This window comes from Perognathus longimembris, chromosome 3, assembly GCF_023159225.1.
Source record: "Perognathus longimembris pacificus isolate PPM17 chromosome 3, ASM2315922v1, whole genome shotgun sequence".
NCBI lineage: Eukaryota > Metazoa > Chordata > Mammalia > Rodentia > Heteromyidae > Perognathus > Perognathus longimembris.
Genome location: NC_063163.1, coordinates 72,468,324 through 72,491,834, shown reverse-complemented (window position 1 = coordinate 72,491,834; position 23,511 = coordinate 72,468,324). Strand labels below are relative to the sequence as shown.

The 23,511-nt window shown below is 50.6% G+C and overlaps 1 protein-coding gene across 10 annotated transcripts in view; it reads right to left on the bottom strand.

Moving 5' to 3' along the window:
- The window catches only part of Dnm2 (dynamin 2), an 80,291-nt gene that overhangs the window by 34,466 nt on the left and 22,314 nt on the right, over nucleotides 1-23,511 (bottom strand). For all 10 annotated transcript variants that reach the window (XM_048342215.1, XM_048342217.1, XM_048342219.1 and 7 more), the window contains exons 2-8: nucleotides 16,103-16,176; nucleotides 7,394-7,543; nucleotides 5,866-6,069; nucleotides 4,490-4,588; nucleotides 3,848-4,008; nucleotides 2,050-2,192; nucleotides 502-637 (exon numbers count right to left, since the gene is read on the bottom strand). In XM_048342215.1, the coding sequence (XP_048198172.1) occupies nucleotides 502-637; nucleotides 2,050-2,192; nucleotides 3,848-4,008; nucleotides 4,490-4,588; nucleotides 5,866-6,069; nucleotides 7,394-7,543; nucleotides 16,103-16,176 (967 nt within the window). The remainder of the gene's footprint in view (nucleotides 1-501; nucleotides 638-2,049; nucleotides 2,193-3,847; nucleotides 4,009-4,489; nucleotides 4,589-5,865; nucleotides 6,070-7,393; nucleotides 7,544-16,102; nucleotides 16,177-23,511) is intronic.

Genomic DNA, 23,511 nt, shown 5'->3' with positions numbered 1-23,511 from the left:
ATGTGCTCTGCTGCTCAGCTTCAACCGCTTTTCTTCAGTGGTTGATTTGGAACCTGTGAGGGATTCCAAAGGATTTGGAATAATAGGATTTAGGAGGGATAATAGGATTTAGTGAAGAACATGTATTTTGTCACTGGAAGAAAATGGGACCATTTTTTTTTTCGGGGGGGGGGGGAGTTGTGTGTGCCAGTGCTGGTGTTTGTTTAGCTTTTTCTACTCAAGCCTGGCTATCTACCACTTGAACCACACCTCTGTTTCCAGCTTCTGGGTGGTTAATTGGAGTCTCGAATTTTTCTGCGCAGACTGGCTTCAAGCTGTCATCCTCGGATTTCAGCCTCCTGAGCTAGGATTACAGGTGTGAGTCACTCCATCTGGCTAACCTTTGACCCATTCTGCCTGAAGCCTCTCAGCTGCCTTCTCAGGGGAAAAAAGCTGATGGGGGAACCTCTCATTCCCGCCATGTTCCTCAGGAGGTGGCTGGCAGCCTAGAGCCACACCCACCTTCACCAGCTCGAAGGGAAAGCGCTCATGGAAGATGCGATTGATCCGGGCGCCTCCAGACAGCTCCAGTGTATCCACCTGGTCTCCTGAGCCTTCAATCCGCTTCTCAAAGTCCACGCCAAACTGCTGGACCATCCTAGGAGAGACAAGGCCACTGTCAGGCTGGGTGCTGGTGCTCATGCCTGTAATCCCAGCTGCTCAGGCAGCTTGAGAGCAGAGGATTGCGGTTCAAAGCCAGTGGGGGCAGCCAAGTCAGTGAGACTCCTATCTCTAATGACCCACCAGAAATTAAGCTGAAAGTGGAGCTGTGGCTCAAGGGGTTAGAGTGCAAGCCCTGACCCGAAAAAATAAATAAAATTAAAATGTTTAGGACTGGCACAAAAAAGAAACAAAGAGGGGCTGGGAATATGGCCTAGTGGCAAGAGTGCTTGCCTCCTACACATGAAGCTCTCAGTTCGATTCCCCAGCACTACATATATGAAAAACGGCCAGAAGGGACGCTGTGGCTCAGGTGGCAGAGTGCTAGCCTTGAGCGGGAAGAAGCCAGGGACAATGCTCAGGCCCTGAGTCCAAGGCCAGGACTGGTCAAAAAAAAAAAAAAAGAAATAAATAAAGAGTCATGGCTCTGCTACCTCTGTCCTGAGATTCAAACTGCTTTGGCAGATGGTAGGGTGTAAAGACCAGCCCTCTACACGCTCCTCCAAGACCCTGCCATTGACCCCACCATCTCCCCTGACCAGTCGGGGGAATGTCCAGTCACGATGGGCTGTGAGGCCATGGATGGGCAGTGCTACTCCTCTCGGCCTCAGTTTTCTTGTCTGCAAAATGGGTAGATGGGAGCAGTGTCTACTTCATAGTCCAGCAGATGACAAGCTGCTTCTAGATTCCACCAAGTCAAAGGCAATGGTCCCAAAATGCAGCCTTATCTCAACTATTTCCAAGAAAATAAAGCTAATGACACTAAATAAATAAAGCTAATGACACTTCACACCCAAAGCCTGATGTCATGGAATTGTCCTTTTTAGTGTTTACACGCATGTGTGCATGTGTGTGTGCCTGTGTGCACTGGGGTTTGAACTCAGAATCTGGGTGTGGTCTCTTAGCTTTTTCACTCAAGGCTGGTGCTCTACCACTTTAGCCACACCTCCACTTTGGCTTTTTGGTGGCTCAATGGAGATAAGGGTCTCTGGGATTTATCTGCGGGGGTGAGCCTCAGATCTTAGCCTTCTCAGGAACTAGGATTTCAGGCATGATACACTGGCGTCTGCCTTTTTATTCTTTCAAGTTAGGGTCTCTCCACGTCGCTTTAAATTCCTGGTTTAAGCATTCCTTCTGCCTCAGATTTCTGAGTGGCTGGGACAACAGGGGCAGGACACCAGGCCTGGCTTTTATTTGCTTACTTTCTCTTCTCTACACCCAGGGGAACGGGTGGCCCCCATCCCTGCGCCGCCATGGCTGAGGTGCACTGGACTGACTGGTCAATGAGATGCAATGGGCCTGGGCCGGCCCAGAGCTGCCCAGGCAGGGCATAAGGAAGGGAGCACGTACTGCAGGAGAGCTTTGGTTTTGCGCGTGGGGTCGTCGGGCCGGAAGTTCTTGTACTCCTCCACCTCCTTCTCCAGGGACAGCAGCTGGCTCTGCAGTTTGCTGCGCAGGGACGGCAGCGATTCCCGGATGTGGTTGGTCAGTTGCTGCAGGGCACAGGATGGGCATCAGCGAGGGTATGAGGCTGAGTGGGGCCAGATGCCTTCCAATGCCACTCCAACTCCGGCACACCCCACACACTCGGGCGGAAGCAGAAACATCCAGCTCCGAACAGGCTGCACCAGGGGCCCGCAAAGCTGAGGAGGGGTGGGAGGCAGATCAAGGGGTGACACACCATGGGGACTCCTACTTGCAGGTACCAGACAGCCCTCCACCTGTGGGGTGCCTTTCCACAAAGGACAGGGAGGGCAGGGGTGAGCAGGTAGCTTCCAGAGTGGCTGGATTCCCATCAGGATCCAGATAGAAGAAAGAGGAACACGGGAGCCCGAGGGGGATGGAGTGGAGACTGGAGCTGGGGATGGGAGCATAGGCATGCGCTGTGCCCACGAGCGGCAGCCCAGGCTCCTCTGCTCCAGGTTGGAAACATATGAATTTGTTCCTTGGTCACAGACTTGAAAGAGAGGTAGAGACATACCCAAAGGAGAGGAGTACGCCCCCCCCCCCCCCCAATGTACTGCTGGAGGAAAAGCCAGACACAGAACTGTAGGTCCAGTGGTTTGGCTAGGAGAGAAAGGGGGAGGGAAAGGGTGGGGAAAGAAGTGGAGGAGGGAGGGCTTTTGCTGCAGGCTTGGGGCTCCCCTGAGATCTTGCTGAGCAGAAAAAGGCCAGTAGGGCAGGGGTGGGGACCTGTGGGGAGGGAGAACAGAAAGAAATCCAACAATGGAAGGGGAAAGGAACCACAGGGGCCTATCACTGCATAGCTTGCAGATACATAGTTACCTTTTCCATTATTTACTTATTTAATTGTTTTTTTGTGCTGGTCCCAGGGCTTGAACTCAAGGCCTGGATGCTTTCCTTGAGCCTTTGTGCTCAAGGCAAGTGCTCCACCACTTGAGCCATAGTGCCATTGGCAGCTTTTTCTGAGTAGTTTATTGGAGATAAGAGTCTCACAGACTTTCCTGACAGGCAGGCTTAGAACCGTGATCTTCAGATCTCAGCCTTCGGAGCAGTTCAGATAACAGGCGTACGCTGCTGGCCGGATTCCATTATTGATTTACTTCTTTATCTGCCCATTTATGTGTACAGCACTGAGGAAAAGACTCTGTGCTCTCTGGTGTCTGTGTTAAGAGTGGTGGGGAGACAATCAAGCACCCGTGTGGCTGAGGTGTGTTTCCTGTGCTGAAAGACCACTGAGACAGGAGCCCCAGGAAGTGTGGACAGTCGCCATTCTCCATGGATGGACAAGAGGAAGGAGGCTTGGAACAGCAGCGTCAGGAGCACGTGCCCAGAGGCTGGGCCGGGCCTCCCTCACTCTCCCTTAAACTAATGAGTGCTGCTGGCCACTGGGTCAGGTGTGTGACCTTCACTCAGGTCACTGGCCCCAGGAACTGTTGGCAAACTTCTGAACATATGATTAAGTAATTACAATGCAAATGAAAACAACAGTGATAATGACAGATGGTAGCCACTGAGTAAACACTATTCCTCTGAATTAAATGATGGCATTCTAAGAGTCATCAATGTAGGCGGAACAAATTTTCCTAAAGCAAAACGCTGCTCTAGACCGTGGCACGTGGCTCGAAGGTGCTGTGCAGTGCACAGTCCGCACCATCGCCATGACCACCCCAAGTCCTCAGTGTACCTGATTCAGGGTCTTCTGCAGGTGCGGGGTGCCCATGCGGTCAGCCATGTGCCGGTAGGCGGGGTGGGAGAGGAAGAACTTCCTCTCGGCCGCCAGCGCTGCCCGGATGTCCTTCTTGCCCTCGATGTCTTTCTGGCTGCGGTTTACCACGCCGATGTAGCCTAGGGGGAGAGAGGCAGGACAGGAGCTGCACCAGGAGGGCCACTGCAGGCCTGGATCTCAGAGACTAGGAAAGAAGGGAGAGGGGCTGGGAATGTGGCTTAGCGGTAGAGTGCTTGCCTAGCATGCACGAAGCCATGGGTTCAATTCCTCAGCACCACATATACAGAAAAGCTAGAAGTGGTGCTGTGGCTCAAGTGGTAGAGTGCTAGCCTTGAGCAAAGAGAAGCCAGGGGCAGTGCCCAGGCCCAGAGTTCAAGCCCCAGGAGTGACAAAAAAGACTAGAGGTATGGCTCAAGAGGTAGAGCACCTGTCTAGAAAGTACCAGACCTGGAGTTTTTTCCCCCAATACAGGCACATACATACACACAAACATGCCCACACACATGCACAATTATGCACACATACCCACACCTGTTCAGCCCTGCCCACCCTCCCACCCTCAAGCTCCTCCCCCATGCAGCCCTGCCCCCGCCGCCACACCTCTTCTTAAGGGGAGCAGCTTGTTCTCCAGGACATCCCTGGCATCGGTTCCCTCATCCATGAGGTCCAGCTTGGTGATGACACCAATGGTCCGCAGGCCTGAAAGGAGACCAGAGGTCCGAGGGCGCCATGAGGAAGGAATATAGGCTGGTGACTCCAAGCCACCTGAGGTCCAATTGACCCTGTCACTGTCGCATGCCCTGGGGACATGGTGTGGCCACTTGGGTCATTTGGTGTATACTGGCTGGCTCTCACCTGGTGGGTGACATTCTACTGTGGGGTTGGACATCCCTCCTCCCCTAAGGAGAAAAGAGCCGCTCTCAAACCCAGTGTCTTGTGCTTGCGCAGTCCACAGCCACCAACTGATTATTTTGGCAGTACAGAGCTTTGGACTCGGGGCTTGCCAGGCAAGTACTCTGCCGCCACGCCCTCAGCTCTTGCCTCTTTTTAAATTCTTCTCCTTTGGCTGGACCCTGACCTCCTCAGGGGCCCCATGTCACCCATCCCCAAGAGCTGAATGTTTTCCCTGGGATGTCGATTTTGTTCCCTGATGGATGCTCAGGGCCAAAACGGTCTAGTTACTAGGTTAATTAACAGTCACTGGATCAATGGCTATGTGAAGAGTTTGATGCCACATGAGCCTGGACAGGGGTGTCACAGTCCCCATTGTCTCCTAATATCACTGTCCCAGCATTCTTTGGCTAACTCACCCCTTTCCTTGACCAGCCCAGCCCCCATAGTGAGTGGAGGTTCTTTAGTTCTGACAGAGGGAGACCAAGTTTGGAGAAAAGTTCAAGTAGCTCCTAGAAATGGGGTTTGGACTCTAGCTGGGCCCTGGGAGGGGTGGTGCTATAGTTTGTAGCTTAAATGCCTCCCAAATGCTCATCCATTAAAAGCATGGCTTTCAGAGTGGCCTACTTGAAGGTGTGGTGACACTTTAGTTGCTGGGGCCCGCTAGGAGGTCTTTAGGTCAGTGGAGACTGCCCACAAGGGGATGATATGCTCTCTCATTTGCTCCCTTGCTATAAGGATCCTGCACTGCCATGGGCTCTGCCCAAAAGCAATGAGGTCAACCAAGTCACAGGCCAGAACCTCCAAATCAGTGAGCCAAGAGGATCCTTTCTCATTTATAAGTTGGTTGTCTCTGTTATTTGTTATAGAGCAGCAGGATGCTGACTAACACTGCTGGGATGCTCTACTCCTGTCCCCTCTCCTTGTGAGCTGCCAGTGTGGATGTGATGTTGTTTGAGGAGAACTGGAGGACACCCACAGGCACTGCCCTCTTCCTAAAACAACCACGTGCCAATAAGGACACCAGGGATGTAGAATCAGGGGTGCAGGAAGAGGGAGTGGTGGGATGGGGGCTGGGTGGTCACCTTGGGGGTCCACCTCCTTGGCCAGCTTCAGGGCATCTGAGTTGGCCAGGTCCATGTTGGCAGGTGTGACAGCCAGGATCAGGCTGCTCTCCCGGCTGATGAACTGTAGGATCATCTCCTTGATCTGGTACTCGATGTCGGGGGGCTGGTCCCCCACTGGCACCTTGGTGATGCCCGGGAGGTCGATGAGGGTCAAGTTCAACACTGGGAGGGAAATCAGAGGGGAAGGGGTCAGAAACCAGGCAAGAGATCAGCTGATGATGTCACTGGACACTCCTGCTGGCATGCCTTCTTTTATTTTTATTTTTTTGTGCCAGTCCTGGGCTTGAACTTGGGGGCTAGGTACTGTCCTTGAGCCTCTTTTGCTAGTGGCTAGCATGCTACCACTCGAGCCACAGCACCACTTCTGGATTTTTCTCAGTAGTTTATTGGAGATCTGGGTGTTGGTGGCACACGTCTGTAATCCAGGCTACTCAGGAGGCTGAGATCTGATTTCGATTCAAAGCCAGTCCAGACAGGAATGTCCATTAAGACTCTTATCTCTAATTAACCACCAAAAAACCAGAAGTGGAGCTGTGGCTCAAAGTAGTAGAGCACTTGCCTTGAGTGAAAGAGCTCAAAGACAGCGCCCAGGCCCTGATCAAGCCTCATGACTGACAAAAAAATTCTCATGAAAAGTTTCCTGCCCAGGAATGGTGCTGTGGCTCAAGTGGTAGAATGCTAGCCTTGAGTTGAAGAGCTCAGGGACAGTGTCCAGGCTGAGTTCAAGCCCCATGACTGACCAAAAAAAAAAAAAAAAGTTTCCTGTCCACACTGGCTTTGAACCTTGATCCTCAGATCTCAGCCTCCTGAGTAGCTAAGATTACAGGTGTGAACCAATGGTGCCTGGCCTTGGTATGACTTCTTTAAAAAAAAAAAAAAGTTCTGGTTTTTCTTGGCATTGCGAAGTTTATACTTGCCAGGAAGGCACTCACTCTATCATTTAAGCCTTGCCCCCAGCCCATCTTCTTTTCTTTTTTATTGGTAATGGGGCTTGAACTCTAGGCCTGGGCACTGCCCCTAAGCTCTTCAGCTCAAGGCTAGCCCGCTAACACTTGACTCACAGCACCATTTCTAGTTTTCTGGCTGGCTTTGAACCTCAGTCCTCAGATCTCACCCTCCTGAGTAGCTGGGATTACAGGCGTGAGCCACTGCCCCTGGCACCAGGCTTCCAGCTCATCTTTAGCTTTTCTTAACTCTCAGACAGACTCTCATGGTATTTGTCCAGGGCCAGCCTTGATGTCAATCCTCTCATGAAGCTAGTACTCAGGCCTATTATGCCCAGCATATAGACTGAGATGGGATCTCGACAATTTTCCACCACTCCCCATGGCCTGCGTGGCCTGGGTTTTCCTTAGAGCTATGTGTATAGGAAGAAAAGCCAGTGGACACCTACTCTTTGAGAGTGTACACATCCTAGCAAAGGTTGGCACAGAGCACCACCCTCCCTCTCTCCCACACCTCCCAGGTCCCTGTCCGAGCTACCTACCGTGTGGTGAGTAGACCCGCAGGTTGATGGGCACTGGGGAGATGCCTTTGTTGGTCCCCGTGACCCTGTCTGTCTCTGCTTCGATCTCCTGCCGAACTTCATCAAAGTCTGTAAACTTTTTGGACTTGCAGTGCAAAAACTCGGCATATTCTGACAAGAGAAGAGAGATGCTCAGATGAAAAAGAGATGCCCTCACCTCAGGTGAAGGGAGGGTGGGGCTCCAGGGACAAACAAAAAGGTCAGGCAGGTGGCACACACCATTTTGTAAACCCAGCTACTCAGGAGGCAGAAGTCAGGAGGATCGAGATTCAATATTTGCGTAGACAAGAAGTCCATGACAGCCTACTTGTACTGAGGACCAAGGTGTGATGGATCACACCTGGGGTCCCAGGTAAACAGGAAGCCAGAGGCAGAAGGAACAAAGCCTGAGGTGGCCAGGTTGGACAAAAAGCATGAGACCCCACCTGAAAATTCACCTGAAAAAGAGGGCTAAGGAAGGGGAAGGGGCCCAAGTGATGGGGAATGCTCAGAGGTGGGGCACTGGGGCCTATGATGCTCAGCCTGTGTGGGCAAAGCTGCAGTTCCTGTGGAGTGAACCCCACACCACTGCCTGTTGTTTGGAGACAGTCCCACTACCCAGCCCAGGCTGGTATGAAGTTCACCATCCTCCTGCCATAGTCTCTCAGGTGTGGGGAATATAGGCACGTGCCACCATACCTAGCTTCAGCGTATGTTATGAGGAAAATAAAGAGGTGTGTGAGCCCCATTTATTCTTTGTTTTTTTTGGTCTTTCTGCAGAGCTGGGATGGGATCTGCAGGTGTCCTGCAGGTGCTTGGCTGCTGAGCCACACCCTGGGCCTGTGTCCTACTCTTTGGTGTTGACAGTCTGACATCACATCCTGTCCTGTGCCTGGGTCACGTCCAAAGGAGACGAAGCCACTGTCCCAGGGGGGTGAACACCATGGGGCAACCGAGGGGTGACCACATCATAGGTCCTTTGTCCTTTAGGATGCCACCATGGCCGTCTGTCCAGAAAGAAGTGCACTTTATCTGACTCATATAACTGTAACCCCTTTGCATATCCCCTTTATAACAGCAATTTAATTAAAAAAAAAAAAGATGCGATGGGAGCTGGTGGCTCATGCCTGTAATCCAAGCTCCTTGGGAGGCTGAGATCTGAGGATCATGGTTTGAAGCCAGCCAAGGCAGAAACAGTCCCTGAGGCAGAAAAAGTCCCCTTGAGAATCTTATCCAACTAACTCTTAAAAACCAGAAGTAGAGGTGCTGTGGCTCAAAGCACTGAGCAAAAGAGCTCAGTGACAATGCCCAGGCCCTAAGTTCAAGCCCAAGACTGAAAAAAAAAAAATCAGGCAAGCAAGCAAGCAATCTGCCATCAAGGCACAAAGAATGGGGTGCCCCCGCTGGCCTTGCCAAAGTCCATGTGCTGGTCCCCCATCTTCCTTCTGGCCACTCACAGGAATCCCTGTTCAAACACCAGCCTCTCAGAAGCCTCTGGGCAGGCCCCTGAGAGGATGTGCTGACATGGGGGTGCTGGCAGTGACCACGAGACCCAAAACACAGAGCTGGGACACAATGTGCATTCTTTAGCTTCTGTGGATGGTTCTGTCTAGGCAGATGTTGGGAAAGAGAGGCCTCCAAGACTCAAGAGACCACAGCCCCTGGAATGATGCTAAAAAGCAGGGGGATGGGGGAAGCAAATCACATGAGAGAGAACAGGGGTTACTGAAACCCTGTCAATAGCCCAGGCGTCCACCAGGAGGAGACATGGCCACAGAAACGGCCCCACCATGAGAGGCCAGAAGGGCCGGAAGCAGAGGCCAGGCAGAGGTGTAAGTGCCACTGGAGCTGGAGGAGGCATAAAGAAAAGAAGCTTCGTCTCCCATCAATGCCAAAGTACAGCCAATATTCAGCCCTCATCTCTGGCCAGGCCCTCCTCGCCTGACTCTCAGAGGTGGCTCTCCCTAATGCCCATCTCCAAGATGAGGAAACTGAGGCCCAGGGAAGCCAAGTGTCTGGATCCAAGTCTCCATTCAGCATGGGTGCTGACTATATGGGGTACAGGCTCCCCCTCCCCCCCCCCCCAGCACCATACCGCACTATCAGCTGGCATGGTTCCCAAGGACGGCTAGACTCTGCCTGTCCACAGGGACAGGAGGAAACTCATGGCCGCTCTTCCGGTGACAGCTACTAAAAATGGAACAGCCCCCCACGCCCCAGAGCTTCACTTCTCCACTCCGGGTGTGGGGGGGCTGCCTAGCTAGGCCGCGCTCTCTTAGAGATGTGGATTATAGCAGGGTGCCTGCTTAGCTGCCGCCTCTTCCAGGAAGCCTCCCCTCCCCCAGTGGGGTCACGTCACCCCGCATCATGTTCACAGAAATAGAACCCATGGGCTGTAGCCCCCGAGAGTCCATGGGCCACGGGACATTAGGAGTTTGGTCTGGAGTTGGGGAGGGGAGGCAGCCAGGTCTCAGCTTTCTGAGTTACAAAATGGGTAAGTCAACAGGGATTGTGCAGCAATTTAGAGGATTAAGACCCATGCGGGGAAACTGAGAGGGTAGAGCACCCCAGCACAATATGACAAGGAAGGGGTGGTGGCAGAGGGCTGATCCAAACAAGATGGAGTCCAGAGAGGGCAAGCCACAAGTCACACAGCACGCTGCCAAGCCTCCTGCAGGTCCCCGCATGGGTATCCCCTTCCCAGCTCAAATGCTGGCAAAGATTTTTAAGGATCCCCCTTGCTCAAAGAGTATAGGAGAAGCTGGGCATGCAAGTATATGCCTGTAATCCAAGCTGTTCAGGAGAGAGGTAGGAGGATCTCAAGTTCAAAACCACCCAAATTAAAGTTAGTCTCAAAAGAAAAATGCAGTGACACTGTCCCAAAAGAAATGTACTCTTTACCTGAGTTATGTAACTAACATCATCTTTCTAATAACAATTTAAAAAATTAGGCTAGGAATGTGGCTTAATGGTAGAGTGCTTGCCAAACATGCATGAAGCCCTGAGTTCGATTCCTCAGTACCACATACACAGAAAAGGCCAGAAGTGGTGCTGTGGCTAAAGTGGTAGACTGCTAGCCTTGAGCAAAAAGAAGCTCAGGGACATTGCCCAGCCCCTGAGTTCAAGCCCCAGGACTGGCAAAAAAATAATAATAATTAAATGAAACATTTTTTAAAAGGCCAGGTACAAGTAGCTCACACCTGTAATCCTAGCTATTTAGGAGGCAGAGATCTAAAGGACTGCAGTTCAAAGCCAACCCGACAGGAAATTCTGTAAGACTCTTATCTCCAATAAACAACCAGCAAACAAGAAGTGGTGCTGTGGTACAAATGGTAGAGCACTAGCCTTGAGCAAAAAGAGCTCAGGGACAGCACACAGGCCCTGAGTTCAAGCTCCACTACCACCACCACCAACAGCCAAAAAAAAGAGAGAAAAAAATTCAAATAGAAAGCCTCAGTGTAGGGCACTTGACTGGCATTAGAGGGGCCTGGAGCTCCATCCCCAGTAGCTTAAAAAAAAAAGGTCCCTACTGCCGCGCCATGCCCCCCACGGTCACCCTGGAATAATCCAACAGCTCCCGCCCCACTGTTGACAAAGAGACTCTTCCCCATGCCATCCGGCACCATGAGCCAGGACAAAACCTGCAGGGGATGCTGGCCTAAGCCCTGGACCGGCAGCCACACTGCCAACTCCGACTAGCCACCTCACCTGCCACTGGACTCCTGTGGCTTGGGAGGGCACCTGCCCAGGGCTTCTAGAGAGAGGCTCGGCCTCCCCCCAGCCATGTGTCTCCATGGGCTGAGCTGGGAGCCAGGACTCAGTTTGAATGCTCGCTCTTCCCAGCTGTAGTTTATGTGTACATTGCCCTTACAACCCCCACTGAGCCACTCCACACTCGCCAGTGTGCTAGTCAGGACACTTTTCCTGGGGCTTGAACTCAGGGCCTGGCACTGTCCCTGAGTGTCTGTGCTAAAGGCTAGCGCTCTACCACTTGAGCCACAATTCCATTTCTAGCATTTTGATGGTTCACTGGAGACAGGAATCTCATGGGCCTTCCTGCCCTGGGCTGCCTTTGAACTGTGATCCTTGGGTCTCAGCCTACTGAGTAGCTGGAATTACAGGCACGCTGCTGACACCCCCAGCTCCCCAGGGCCCCCCTCCAGTGTGCAGGCCCAGCAGGTCATGTGCCAGGGCATTTCTGCAGGGTAAGCCGTGCCCACAGCAGCCCGGGCCCTCAGGGGTCAGGCAGGGTGTGTCAGGCACCCCAGTAGGATTTGAGAAAGAGCTGGGGGATGGGAAAGATAAAGGGGAGGGGGGGAGGTCTTCCATGTGGTATCACATGTGTCCCAGTGGGAACACTGGTGACTCAGTTTCCCCACATGTAGTGGATTGAGAGCGAGCAAAAAGCCAAAACAGCACACTGAGCCTGGATAGCAGAAAGAGAAAAGATCTGCCCCCCCCCCCCCATCACAGTGGGCATGCCTGGGCATAAAAAACTTGGGGCTCATAGACCCTTGGAGGACTCTAGGATTAAATAGGATCAGTTCACACAGGACTTATCAGAACCTTTATCTGCCCCACAGATCCCTGACTTGACTAGTACTGAATACCTCCTAGTGGGGGGACACCCTGAAAGTGGCTGATTACCTCAGCTCTTGCTTTTATTTTTGAGACAGTGTTCCTGTGGAGCCCAGGCTAGTCTTGAACTTGTGACATTCCTGATTCAGTCTCCTGAGCGCTGGGATTACAGGTGTGTGCCACCCTATCCAACTTTTTTTTTTTCCTAACCAACTTTTTTTTTTTTTTTTTTTTTTTTTTGCCAGTCCTGGGGCTTGGACTCAGGGCCTGAGCACTGTCCCTGGCTTCTTTTTGCTCAAGGCTAGCACTCTGCCAGTTGAGCCACAGCGCCACTTCTGGCCGTTTTCCATATATGTGGTTCTGGGGAATTGAACCCAGGGCTTCATGTATACGAGGCAGGCTCTCTTGCCACTAGGCCATATTCCCAGCCCTCTCCTATCCAACTTTTTAAAGATGAAGTCTCATTATGTTACTCAAGCTGATCTCAAAACTTGTCAGCTCAAGTGATCCTCGTATCTCAGTCTCCCCAGGAGCTGGGAGGGCAAGCGTGTACCACCATGTAAGGATGACCCCTGCCCTCTTCCCAGTGGGTGAGAACCAGGCTGGGCACCGGGTGGGCAGAGTCAATCAGCTTCCCTGCCTTAGGGTGTGTCGTTCTAGTGGGGAGCCCATGGTAGAAACACAAGAACCAGCTGTGCATGTGGCACAGACTGCTCGGACCTGACCAGGCTGGGGTAAAGGGTTGGGCAGGACAAGACTGCTGCAGCAGGGGACCAGGAACATGGCAGCCAGCCAGCGCCGCCAAGCTCACCAAGCAGGAGGTGGAGGGGAGCCTTCCATCTCTTTTTTGGCCCCAGGCAAGCACATGCCAAGGTCAAAGACAAGGATGGCTTTGCCATCCACATTCCACAGGGAAGAATCCCAGAATCCACAGTTTATGAGGCCCAAAGGAGGCTCCTGAGGAGGGCAGGTTCACCTAGGGGACACTTGTTAAACTTCCTGGTGGCTGTGGTCTTGGGTAATTTTTTTTTGCCAGTCCTGGGACTTGAACTCAGGGCCAGCTCACTGTCCCCGAGCCTCTCTGTGCTCAAGTAGTATGCTCAGCAACTTGAGCCATAGCACCACTTCCAGCTTTTTTAAGTAGTTTATTGAAGATAAAGGTCTCATGAACTTTTTCCTGCTCAGGCTGGCTTTGGACCATGACCCTCAGATCTCAGCCTCCTGAGTAGCTGGGATGACAGGCGTGAGCAACCTGAGCCAGGTCTCGGATAATTTTTCACCTGCGCTTGCTATAGCCATGGTTCCCAGACCAGCAAAAGCAGGACACCAGGCCCAGGCCTGAGGTGGGGGACCATGCCAGAAGGGCACGGGGCTACCGGGCTACAGCTACATGGAGCATCACAGATGTGGCTGACACTGAGGAGCACGCTGTCACCGAGGAGCACGCTGTCACCCACTTGGGGACAGGGAAGCGGAGGCACAGAACGGAAAACTGCCTGCGACCCTGGCTGGTAAGTGAGAAGAGCCTGGCTCTGGATTTGGTCTCCAAGAGCCAGATTGAGCAAGTCTCAGCCTCCAGGAGCAGGTGGCCTACAGAGTCATCTTGGGGTCCGTAGCCTATATCATGTGCCGCGTGCCTTCTTCTTGCACTGTGCCCACACTCGAGCATGGCCTGGGCCAGGCCTCTTCACCCCTTACGTGGCACCTGTACCTCCCCTGCCCCTCTCCCTAGCCCTCCTCTAGTGGGCTAAGCCGGCTGGCAGGCCCCATGCTGCCCCTGGCTCCACCCCCACCCTCCTGTCCCAGCCCCAGCCCTCTGCCACCCCCATCCCAGCTTTGCACAGTTGCTCTCATGCCTGGAATACGGCCCCCCCACCCCGCCCCAGCCCCCAACTGCAAGACAGATCTGAAGCCCAATATTCACTGCCATAGCTCCCTGTTCATTCCTCAGTCATGTGACCACCTGGTCAGGTGGTGGGGGCCCAGTGCTGGCACTAGACAACTAGGATCAATAAGGCAGCACGTGCCACAGCTGGATGTGGATGAGGCATTGGAGCTGAGGGGGGCAAGGGGTGCTCAGGCACCAGTATGATCCCCCAAATGTGACACTCCCGGGACCCCGGTCTTCCTCATTGCTCCCAGCACTGGCTCCTAATTCCATCCCAGTGCATGGGCCTGGTCCCTGCTGGTCCCAGGCCAGTGCCTGGCAATCTCAGCTTCCTCCTGTGAGATGGGACTGTAAGCAGCTGGTCCCTGGGCCTCATTTTGTCCTCTCCCGGGGCTCCCAGGTAGTGGGGGCCCCTCATACGCTTCTTGCCATCCCCGCTCCACAAAGAACTTCAGGCTCCTAATAAGCCCTGCTGGGAGGGGGTTACTTCCTCATAGAGGCCCCCTCCCCCACCCATGGCAGGCACATGTAGCTTCTTCCTCTTGCTCTCACCCCAAGTCTCCCCCATCTTTTCCCTGGGAGAGTAGGTGGCAGATGGTAGCACACCCCGGTCAGACCCAGGACCAGTCTGAGACACAGTATAATTGCTCAGTGGCCCACTGCTAGCTGAGTAACTGTCGGTGTGTGTGTGTGGGGGGGGGGTCTATACCCTACCACAACAGCAATCTTCCAATATAGGAAGCTAGGGCTGGGGATATGGCCTGGTGGCAAGAGTGCTTGCCTCGTATACACGAGGCCCTGGGTTCAATTCCCCAGCACTACATATACAGAAAATGGCCAGAAGTGGCGCTGTGGCTCAAGTGGCAGAGTGCTAGCCTTGAGCAAAAAAGAAGCCAGGGACAGTGCTCAGGCCCTGAGTCCAAGCCCCAGAACTGGCACAAAAAAAAACCCCAATACAGGAAGCTAGGTGACCTGTTCTCCCAGCAAGCCAGCAGCAAGAACATAAACTCTGGCCACTAGGGTGGCCCTGGCACAGGTGAGAGCCACTTATTAAATAAGGGGAGCATCCTAGCATTTCCTGTCACTGTGCAGGATGGAAACACAATAATGGAGCAGGGATCCCTTGCCCCCCCAAAAAAGAGCCAGGCCCAGGACCTAGGCAGTGGTGGCTCACATTTCACCAACCTAGGGCAGGCTTTCCCTATGTGGCCAGGAGCTAGCAGCAGCTGCAGAATCACCTGGAACCTGGTGAAAAATGCAAGGTGCAGATTTGCAACCTTGCAGCCTGTGGAATGGGCAACAGAACCCCCAAAAGGGCTGACCTAACTGTGACTCCATCACAGAGACACATGAAACAAGGGACTCCCACCCCACAGCAGCAGACTGGATATGCCTGATCTAGAGGAAGCATCCCACTGGCCCAACATGGCCAGTCACATGGCCTATCACATGCCAGAGTTCACAAAGGAGTTGCTGGGCCAATCACAGTCATCTGAAATTGAAGTCCCATCCCTGGGCGGGGTCAGATGATGAAGGCTGGGTGGTGCCTCCCAGAACAGGTTCTCAGGTCAGACCCATCCATCTGGTTGAGGGCCCCAGATCTGTGGCTCACCAGAAAGGCAAGTAAGCTGGCTGAGCCTCGGTTTCTCTATCTGTGAAACAAGCTATAAAAGATATTTGGGCTGGGAATATGGCCTCGTGGCAAAGTGCTCGCCTCGTATACATGAAGCCCTGGGTTCGATTGCTCAGCATCACATATACAGAAAAAAGCCGGAAGTGGCACTGTGGCTCAAGAGGTAGAGTGCTAGCCTTGAGCAAAAAGAAGCCAGGGACAGTGCTCAGGCTGAGTCCAGGCCCCAGGACTGGCAACAAAAACAAAACAAATAAACAAAGATTTTGGGGCCTCAGGAAACATGCAGGAAAAGTTCTTTTTCTTGAGCCTGCTTTGGCATCACTTAGGAGAGCGTGTATTGCACAAGGCTGTGCGAAGGAGCATTTTGGGTTGATGTGATCTACTGATTTAGAAAGCAATTGTGGCACCTGGTGGCCCAGTCACAGTTGAGGACTCTGGGGTGGCACTGCTCACTGAGCTGTTCTGCAGGTTCCCTGCATACATGGGACAAGGGCAATTCAAGCCAAATGACAGCCCGGGCCCCGAGAGGCCTCCCCAGTCCTCAGGGACACTGAAACCACCATGATTTCCTGCTGCAGCTGCCACACTGTACCTGTTTTTGAGAAGATGAGCTGCAGAATGAGAGGCCGCCGTGTGACGATTCCTGAGCCACGAGGAAGGAAGTCCCTGCGGAAGGAGAAAGGGACAGAAGTCACTCAGGCATCTGGCTGGAAAGACAGGAAGTGTAACCACTCAGATTGGAACTCTGTCTTGCCATCCATCCTCAGCAGAGCCCCCAGCCTCAGCTGCACCCCTAGGGATCCCACTGGCCCAAGGGGCAGAGGAAGGATGGGACTGGAGGTCATGGGTGTCCTGGGCCTGGCATTCTGGAGGAACCTCTCCTTGACAATCCTCTGCCACCAGTGAAAGAGATCAAGGGGGCATGGCTCAGCAAATGTGAGGCCCTGAGTTCTAACCCCAGGAACTGACAAAAAAAAAGTCTTATTTCAAATTACTATAGTGCCACATGCATGATGTAAAGGCAAAAAATAAAAGGAAAACTGTTGATGATAACTTAGGAAGGAAGGAAGGAAGGAAGGAAAGAAGTATATTTCATTGTGGAAATGCACACATATCCTAGAAGATATTGGGCGCTATACACAATGTGCTCTGCATATACATGGACTGAAGCAATGCCAGATGCTCAGAAACCACCCTACAACATCAAGAAAGGTGTTGAGGTACATGCCTATAATCCCAGCACTCAGGAGGCTGAGGCAGAAGGATGCAGAGTTCACAGCAAGGACTGAGGGTTACATAGTAAGATCCTGTCTCAAAAAAAGAAAGGGAAGACAACAGAAGAAAGGAAGAGGAGGAAGAGAAAGGAGGGTGGAAAAACACTGGGTTGAAGAAACAAATGAAATGGAAAGAAGATTCTAGGCTCAAGAAATTTTAAGCAAAGTTTGCCATCGAATAGTTGGGGCAGGCTATCCAAAATTCATGTGGACCAGGCAAGATGCATCATGCCTTTAGTCTCAGCTACTTGGAACATTGAGGCAAGAAGATCTCTTCAGTCCTGTTCAGAACCAGCCTAGAAATCAGAGCTCATTTCAAACAAAAAAAAATTTTTTTTAGCCAGGTGCCAGTGGCTCTCATGCCTGTCATCCTAGCTACTCGGGAGGCTGAGATCTGAGGATCTCTGTTCAAAGGCAGTCCAGGCAGGAAAGTCTGTGAGACTCTTATTTCCAATGAGCCACCAGAAAACCAGAAGTGGAGCAGTGGTTCAAGTGGTAGGGCACTAGCTTTGGGCACAAAAGCTCTGGAACAGCACCCAGGCTGAGTTCAAGCCCCAGGACCCACATGCTAGCTATGAGAACACCTCCATCTGTGCAGAGCAGTGAGCACAGGGCAGCTGATGGCAGCCACAGAACCCAGAGTCTCCAGCAGGGAGCGTGGCCGGGCGGTGAGGCCGATGGGGTGAGGCTAAGCAGTGCTGGGGGTCCCGATGGAGGGGCTAGGCATTGCTCTCAAGGCAGGGCCACCTCATGAGACTAAGTGACAGCCAGGTAAAGGTTAGACGACTGCAAGGGTAAGGCTGGGGGCGAAGGGGCAGGGAGAGGGAGGGCAGTGGACAGACCCTGGGCACACTAGAGGCAGTTTAGGAAGGGAACAGCCACAGAGAGCGTGGCGACAAGCTCGACTGAGACAAAACAGGATGAGCAGGAGGACGGGAAAGCCAGTGAGGAGGACAGTCAGGGACATGTGCCAGTCCCTGGAAGGCAGAGCCTGCGGCTCTGGGCAGCCAGAGCTGCACTACACACCTCGGGCACTTCCTGCCATTTCATCATAGTGCACCAGGCAGCAGAGCCGGCCTGGCCCATGTCCATACTGTGAGCCATACCCACATCTGGTGCTGTCTGTTGTCTGTCCTCAAGGGCCTGTCAGTCTTCCATTTGAGGGAGTAGGGCAGAGACTGAGGCAGGAAGAGGGGTCACGGTCACAAGCTAAGGGTGCCTCAAAGTACTTTGTTTTGGTGGGTGGGGGGGTATCCACCCATGCCACTACCTGAACCATGTCCCAGTCCTTTGTGTGTATATGTTGAGACAGGTTCTCTCTATCTTTGCCCAAGTTGGTCTCAAATTCACAATTTTCTTGCCTCTGGAAATTGTGCCCATACTGGAGCTTCAACTCTGGGCCTTGTGCTTAGCTTTTTCAACTCCAGGCTGGTGCTCTATCATTTGAGCCACAGCTCCATTTCTGGCTTTTCAGTGGTCAATTGGATAGAAAGAGTCTCACAGACTTTGCTACCGCAACTGGCTTTGAACTACAACCCTCAGCTAGGACTACAGGCATGAGCCACCATGCCCTGGCCTCATTGTTTTTAAGCATGCAAAAGGAAGGTGTCTATGGCCAAATGACACAGGAGCAACAGGCAAGCAGAAGCACCAACATTCTGGGATGCAAAGCCTCTTGCTGGATGGGAATGGAATTAATCCTTCCTTGTCCCCATGGATGTTATATGTTCAGCAGATGGCCTGTGGCCTGGCATCCTTGCCCCAGATAGTTACATGGCTGCTTTTCAGTTCAGCATCATAAGGAACAAGGAAGGCTGGGGTGTAGCTCAGTGGCAACATGCTTCCTTAGCAAGTGTGGCGTAATGGTAAGATGCTTGCTTAGCATGCATGAAGCCCTGGGTTTGATTCCACGGCACCACATACACAGTAAAAGCCAGAAGTGGTGCTGAGGCTCAAAGTGCTAAAGAGCTAGCCTTGAGCAAAAGAAGCTCAAGGACAGTGCTCAGGCCCTAAATTCAAGCACCAGGCTGGAAAAAAACAAATTAACATGGGGGGGGAGGAACCCTTTTGCTAGGTGCCATTGGCTCAAACCTGTAATCCTAGCTTCTTGAAGCTGAGATTTAAGGATTGCAACTCAAAGCCAGCCTAGGCAGAAAAGTCTTAAGACTCCAAAACAATCAGCAAAAGCAGGCCTGGAGGCAGGGGTCAAGTGGTAGAGTGCCAGCAGTGAATAAACAGAGTATGCATGAGGTCCTGAGTTCAAACCCCAGTACTGGTAAAGAAATGCAGAAATGTATTCACTGTCTGACTTACATAACTGTAAACCCTCTGTATATCACCTTTATAATAACAATAAAGAAATAAAAACTAGAAAAAAAAACAGAAACAAAAATGCTAAAGGATGAAGCCCAGAGGTAGGATCACTTGCCCAGTATGTTTGGCACCACAAAAAATGATGGTGATGATGTAACAATAAAATAATTAATGAGTTAATTAATTGGACAAGGAAGATGAAGCTGGTCGGGGTTCCTACCCCTGCCTCTTGCAAACCTATGCCCTTGTTTCTCTGGCTGACTCATACGGTGGACTTGAACTTGAACAGGCAAAACAAGTCTCCTGATAGCCATCGGCACAGTGGTTTCCTTCAGGGGGGAACAGACTAGAAGGGCATGCAGGAAAGCTGCAGAATCTATGCAGTGGTGACCAGAGTGCATGCATTTTATTATTATTATTTTAATTTTGGCCAGTCTTGGGGCTTGGATTCAAGGCCTTAGCACTGTCCCTGGCTTTTTTTGCTCAAGGCTAGCACTGTGCCAACTTGAGCCACAGCACCACTTCTGGCCTTTTCTATATACGTGGTGCTGAGGAATCGAACCTAGGGCTTCATGTATACGAGGCAAGCACTTTAGCACTAGGCCATATTCCCAGCACCCTCTGACCTCTTTTTGCTCAAGGCTAGCACTCTACCTCTTGAGCCACAGAGCCACTTCCGGCTTTTTCTCTTTATGTGGTGCTCAGGAATGGAACCCAGGGCTTCAAGCATACTAGGCAAGCACACTACTGCTAAGCCACATCCCCAGCCCTACTGCACGCATTTATTAAAATATAAAAAACACAAAGCTGAGATCTGTCTCAGAAAAATGTTACAGGGAGCTGGGCATAGGCATGTGCCCATGCCTAAAAAATGTTACATGGCTGGGAGTATAGATTGGTGGTAGAGTACTCAACTCTAGTTATGTTTTTGGGTGGAGGGAAGGTACCCTTGGATCCCATGACCTGGTAAGTTCTATAATTAGGAGAAAAACTTTGGCTGGGTCCATTGGTGGCTCATGCCTGTAATCCTAGCTACTCAGGAGGCTGAGATCTGAGAATCGCAGTTCCTGGTCATCCCAGGCAGGAAAGTTCGTGAACCTCTTATCTCCAATTAGCCTCCAAGAAGCTGGACATGAAGCTGCAGCTCAAGTGGGAAGAAGTCAGATTTGAGTGAGAAAGCTAAGGGACAGTGCCCAGACCCTGAGTTCAAGGCCCAGTATCAGTGCATGTGCATACACACTCGTGCACACACATACACAGATCTCTGATCTAAAGAACTTCATAGGGGTGCATTTCTCTGAGCTGTAGCTCAATGGCAAAGCACTTGCCTGGTGTGTTCAAGGCCCAAGACTCCATTCTCAGCACAGCAACATGAATAAATAAAGAAAATTGCACACATAAGAAGGAAAGAGGGAGCTGGGAATAGGCCCTAGTGGCAAGAGTGCTTGCCTCACATACATGAAGCCCTGGGTTCAATTCCTCAGCACCACATATATAGAAAATGGCCAGAATTGGCACTGTAAAAATCCAAGATATCAAAAAGGCATTTGTACTACCATGTTTATCGCGGCACAATTCACAATAGCTAAAATATGGAAACAACCCAGATGCCCCTCCACAGACGAATGGATCCAAAAAATATGGTACTTATACACAATGGAATACTACATAGCGATTAGGAATGGTGAAATATTGTTATTTGCAGGGAAATGGTCGGAACTCGAACAAATAATGTTGAGTGAGACAAGCCTAGAACACAGAAAACAAACGGGCATGATCTCCCTGATATATGACTGTTAACAAAGGGAGACGGAGAGACAGTAGAGACCAAGTCTGTGAATACTGTATATGTTCTTGATACATTGTATATTGCATATATGTCAACCTGACCTAGACAAGGGATAGAAAAACAGGTTGTAAGATATCATAAGAAATGTACACACTGCCCTACTATGTAACTGCACCCTCTTTGCACAACACCTTGTAAAAAAATTTATGTCCAATTAATAAAAAATAAAATTTTTTTTTTTTTTAATTTTTTTTTATTATCAATTGAACATAAATTTTTTTTTTACAAGGTGCTGTGCAAAGAGGGTGCAGTTACATAGTAGGGCATTGTGTACATTTCTTGTGATATCTTACAACCTGTTTTCCCATCCCTTGTCTAGGTCAGGTAGACCCATATGCAGTATACAATGTATCAAGCACATATACAGTGTTCACAGACTTGGTCTCTACTGTCTCTCCATCTCCCTTTGTTAACAGTCATATATCAGGGAGATCATGCCCCTTTGTTTTCTGTGTTCTAGGCTTGTCTCACTCAACATTATTTGTTCGAGTTCTGACCATTTCCCTGCAAATAACAATATTTCACCATTCCTAATCGCTATGTAGTATTCCATTGTGTATAAGTACCATATTTTTTGGATCCATTCATCTGTGGAGGGGCATCTGGGTTGTTTCCAAATTTTGGCTATTGTGAATTGTGCTGCGATAAACATGGAAGTACAAATGTCCTTTTGATATCTTGGGTTTTGCTGTTTAGGATAGATGCCTAGGAGTGGTATGGCTGGGTCATAGGGTAGGTCTATATTGAGCTTTTTGAGAAACCTCCATACTGTTCTCCAAAGTGGCTGTACTAATTTGCACTCCCACCAACAATGGAGAAGGGTTCCTCTTTCCCCACAGCCCCTCCAGCATTTGTTGTTTCCTGAGTTCAGAGTATAGGCCATTCTAACTGGGGTGAGGTGGTATCTCAGGGTTGTTTTTATTTGCATTTCCTTTACTAGCAGGGATGTTGAGCATTTCCTCATGTGTTTCTTTGCCATTTTTATATCTTCTCTTGTGAAGTCTCTCTTTAGCTCTTTTGCCCATTTCCTAATAGGTTTATTGGGCTTGGAGGGGCTTAGTTTTTTGAGTTCTCTGTAGATGACAGATATCAGGCCTTTGTCTGTTGCTGTGCTGGTAAATATCCTTTCCCATATCGTTGGCTGTCTTTCTATTTTGGTGGCTATGACCTTAGCTGTGCAGAAACTTTTTAATTTGTAGTAGTCCCATTTGTTGAGTCTTTCCCCTATTTGTTGTGCGCCTGGGACTCTATTCAGGAAGTTCCTTCCTGTGCCTATAAGTTCTAGTGTCTTTCCTACTCTGTCCTTCAGTAGTTTCAAGGATTCAGGTCTGATGTTGAGGTCCTTGATCCATTTTGAGTTGATCTTGGTGCATGGTGATAGGCTTGGGTCTACTTTGAGTTTTCTGCATATGGCTGCCCAGTTCTCCCAGCACCAGTAGTTGAAGAGGCTATGTTTATTCCATTGTATGTCTTTAGCTCCTTTGTCGAATATCAGTTGGCTGTAAGAGTGCGGTTTTATTTCTGGGTCTTCAATTCTAATCCACTGGTCTTCCGATCTGTTTTTATACCAATACCATGCTGTTTTTGTTATGATGGCCTTGTAGTAGAGCTTGAAGTCTGGTATGGTGATACCTCCTGCACTATGTTTTTTGCCTAGAATTGCTTTGGCTATTCTAGGTTTTTTGCTGTTCCATATGAATTTATGGATTGGTTTCTCTATTTCAGTGAAGAATGTGGCTGGGATTTTGATAGGTATTGCATTGAATTTGTATAACAATTTGGGCAGTATGGCCATTTTCACTATATTGATTCTGCCTACCCATGAGCATGGGAGGTCTTTCCATCTCCTTGTGTCTTCTTTGATTTCCCTTATTAGATTTTTGTAGTTTTCATTGAATAGGTCCGTCACGTCCTTGGTTAAGTTGATCCCTAGGTACTTTATTCTTTTTTTGGCTACTGTAAATGGAATCGTTTCCATAATTTCCTTTTCTGTTTGTCTATTGCTGGTGTACAGAAAAGCTGCTGACTTTTGTGGATTGATTTTGTATCCTGCTACTTTGCCAAATTATCATAAGAAATGTACACACTGCCCTACTATGTAACTGCACCCTCTTTGCACAACACCTTGTAAAAAAATTTATGTCCAATTAATAAAAAATAAAATTTAAAAAAAAAAAAAAAAAAAAGAATTGGCGCTGTGGCTCAAGTGGTAGCCTTGAGCAAAAAGAAGCCAGGGACAGTGCTTAGGCCGAGTTCAAGGCCCAGGACTGGCAAAAAAAAGAGCTGGAGGTGGTACTGTGGCTCAAGTGGTCGAGCACTAGGCTTGAGCTGAAGAGCTCAAGGACAGCACCCAGGCCCCGAATTAAGCCCCACGACCGACCCCCCTCCCCCCCAAAAAAAAACCTCAAAAAACAGAAAAAGGAAAGAGCCTTCCATCTCCTGACGTGGAACTTCCTTCTGGGTGTTCCACAAGAGAAAAACAAGATGCTGCAGAAAACACATGAAACCCTGCCATCCCCCTAAGTAAGGAGCTACCAGCGGTGGGGCGTTCCCATGTGTGGTAAA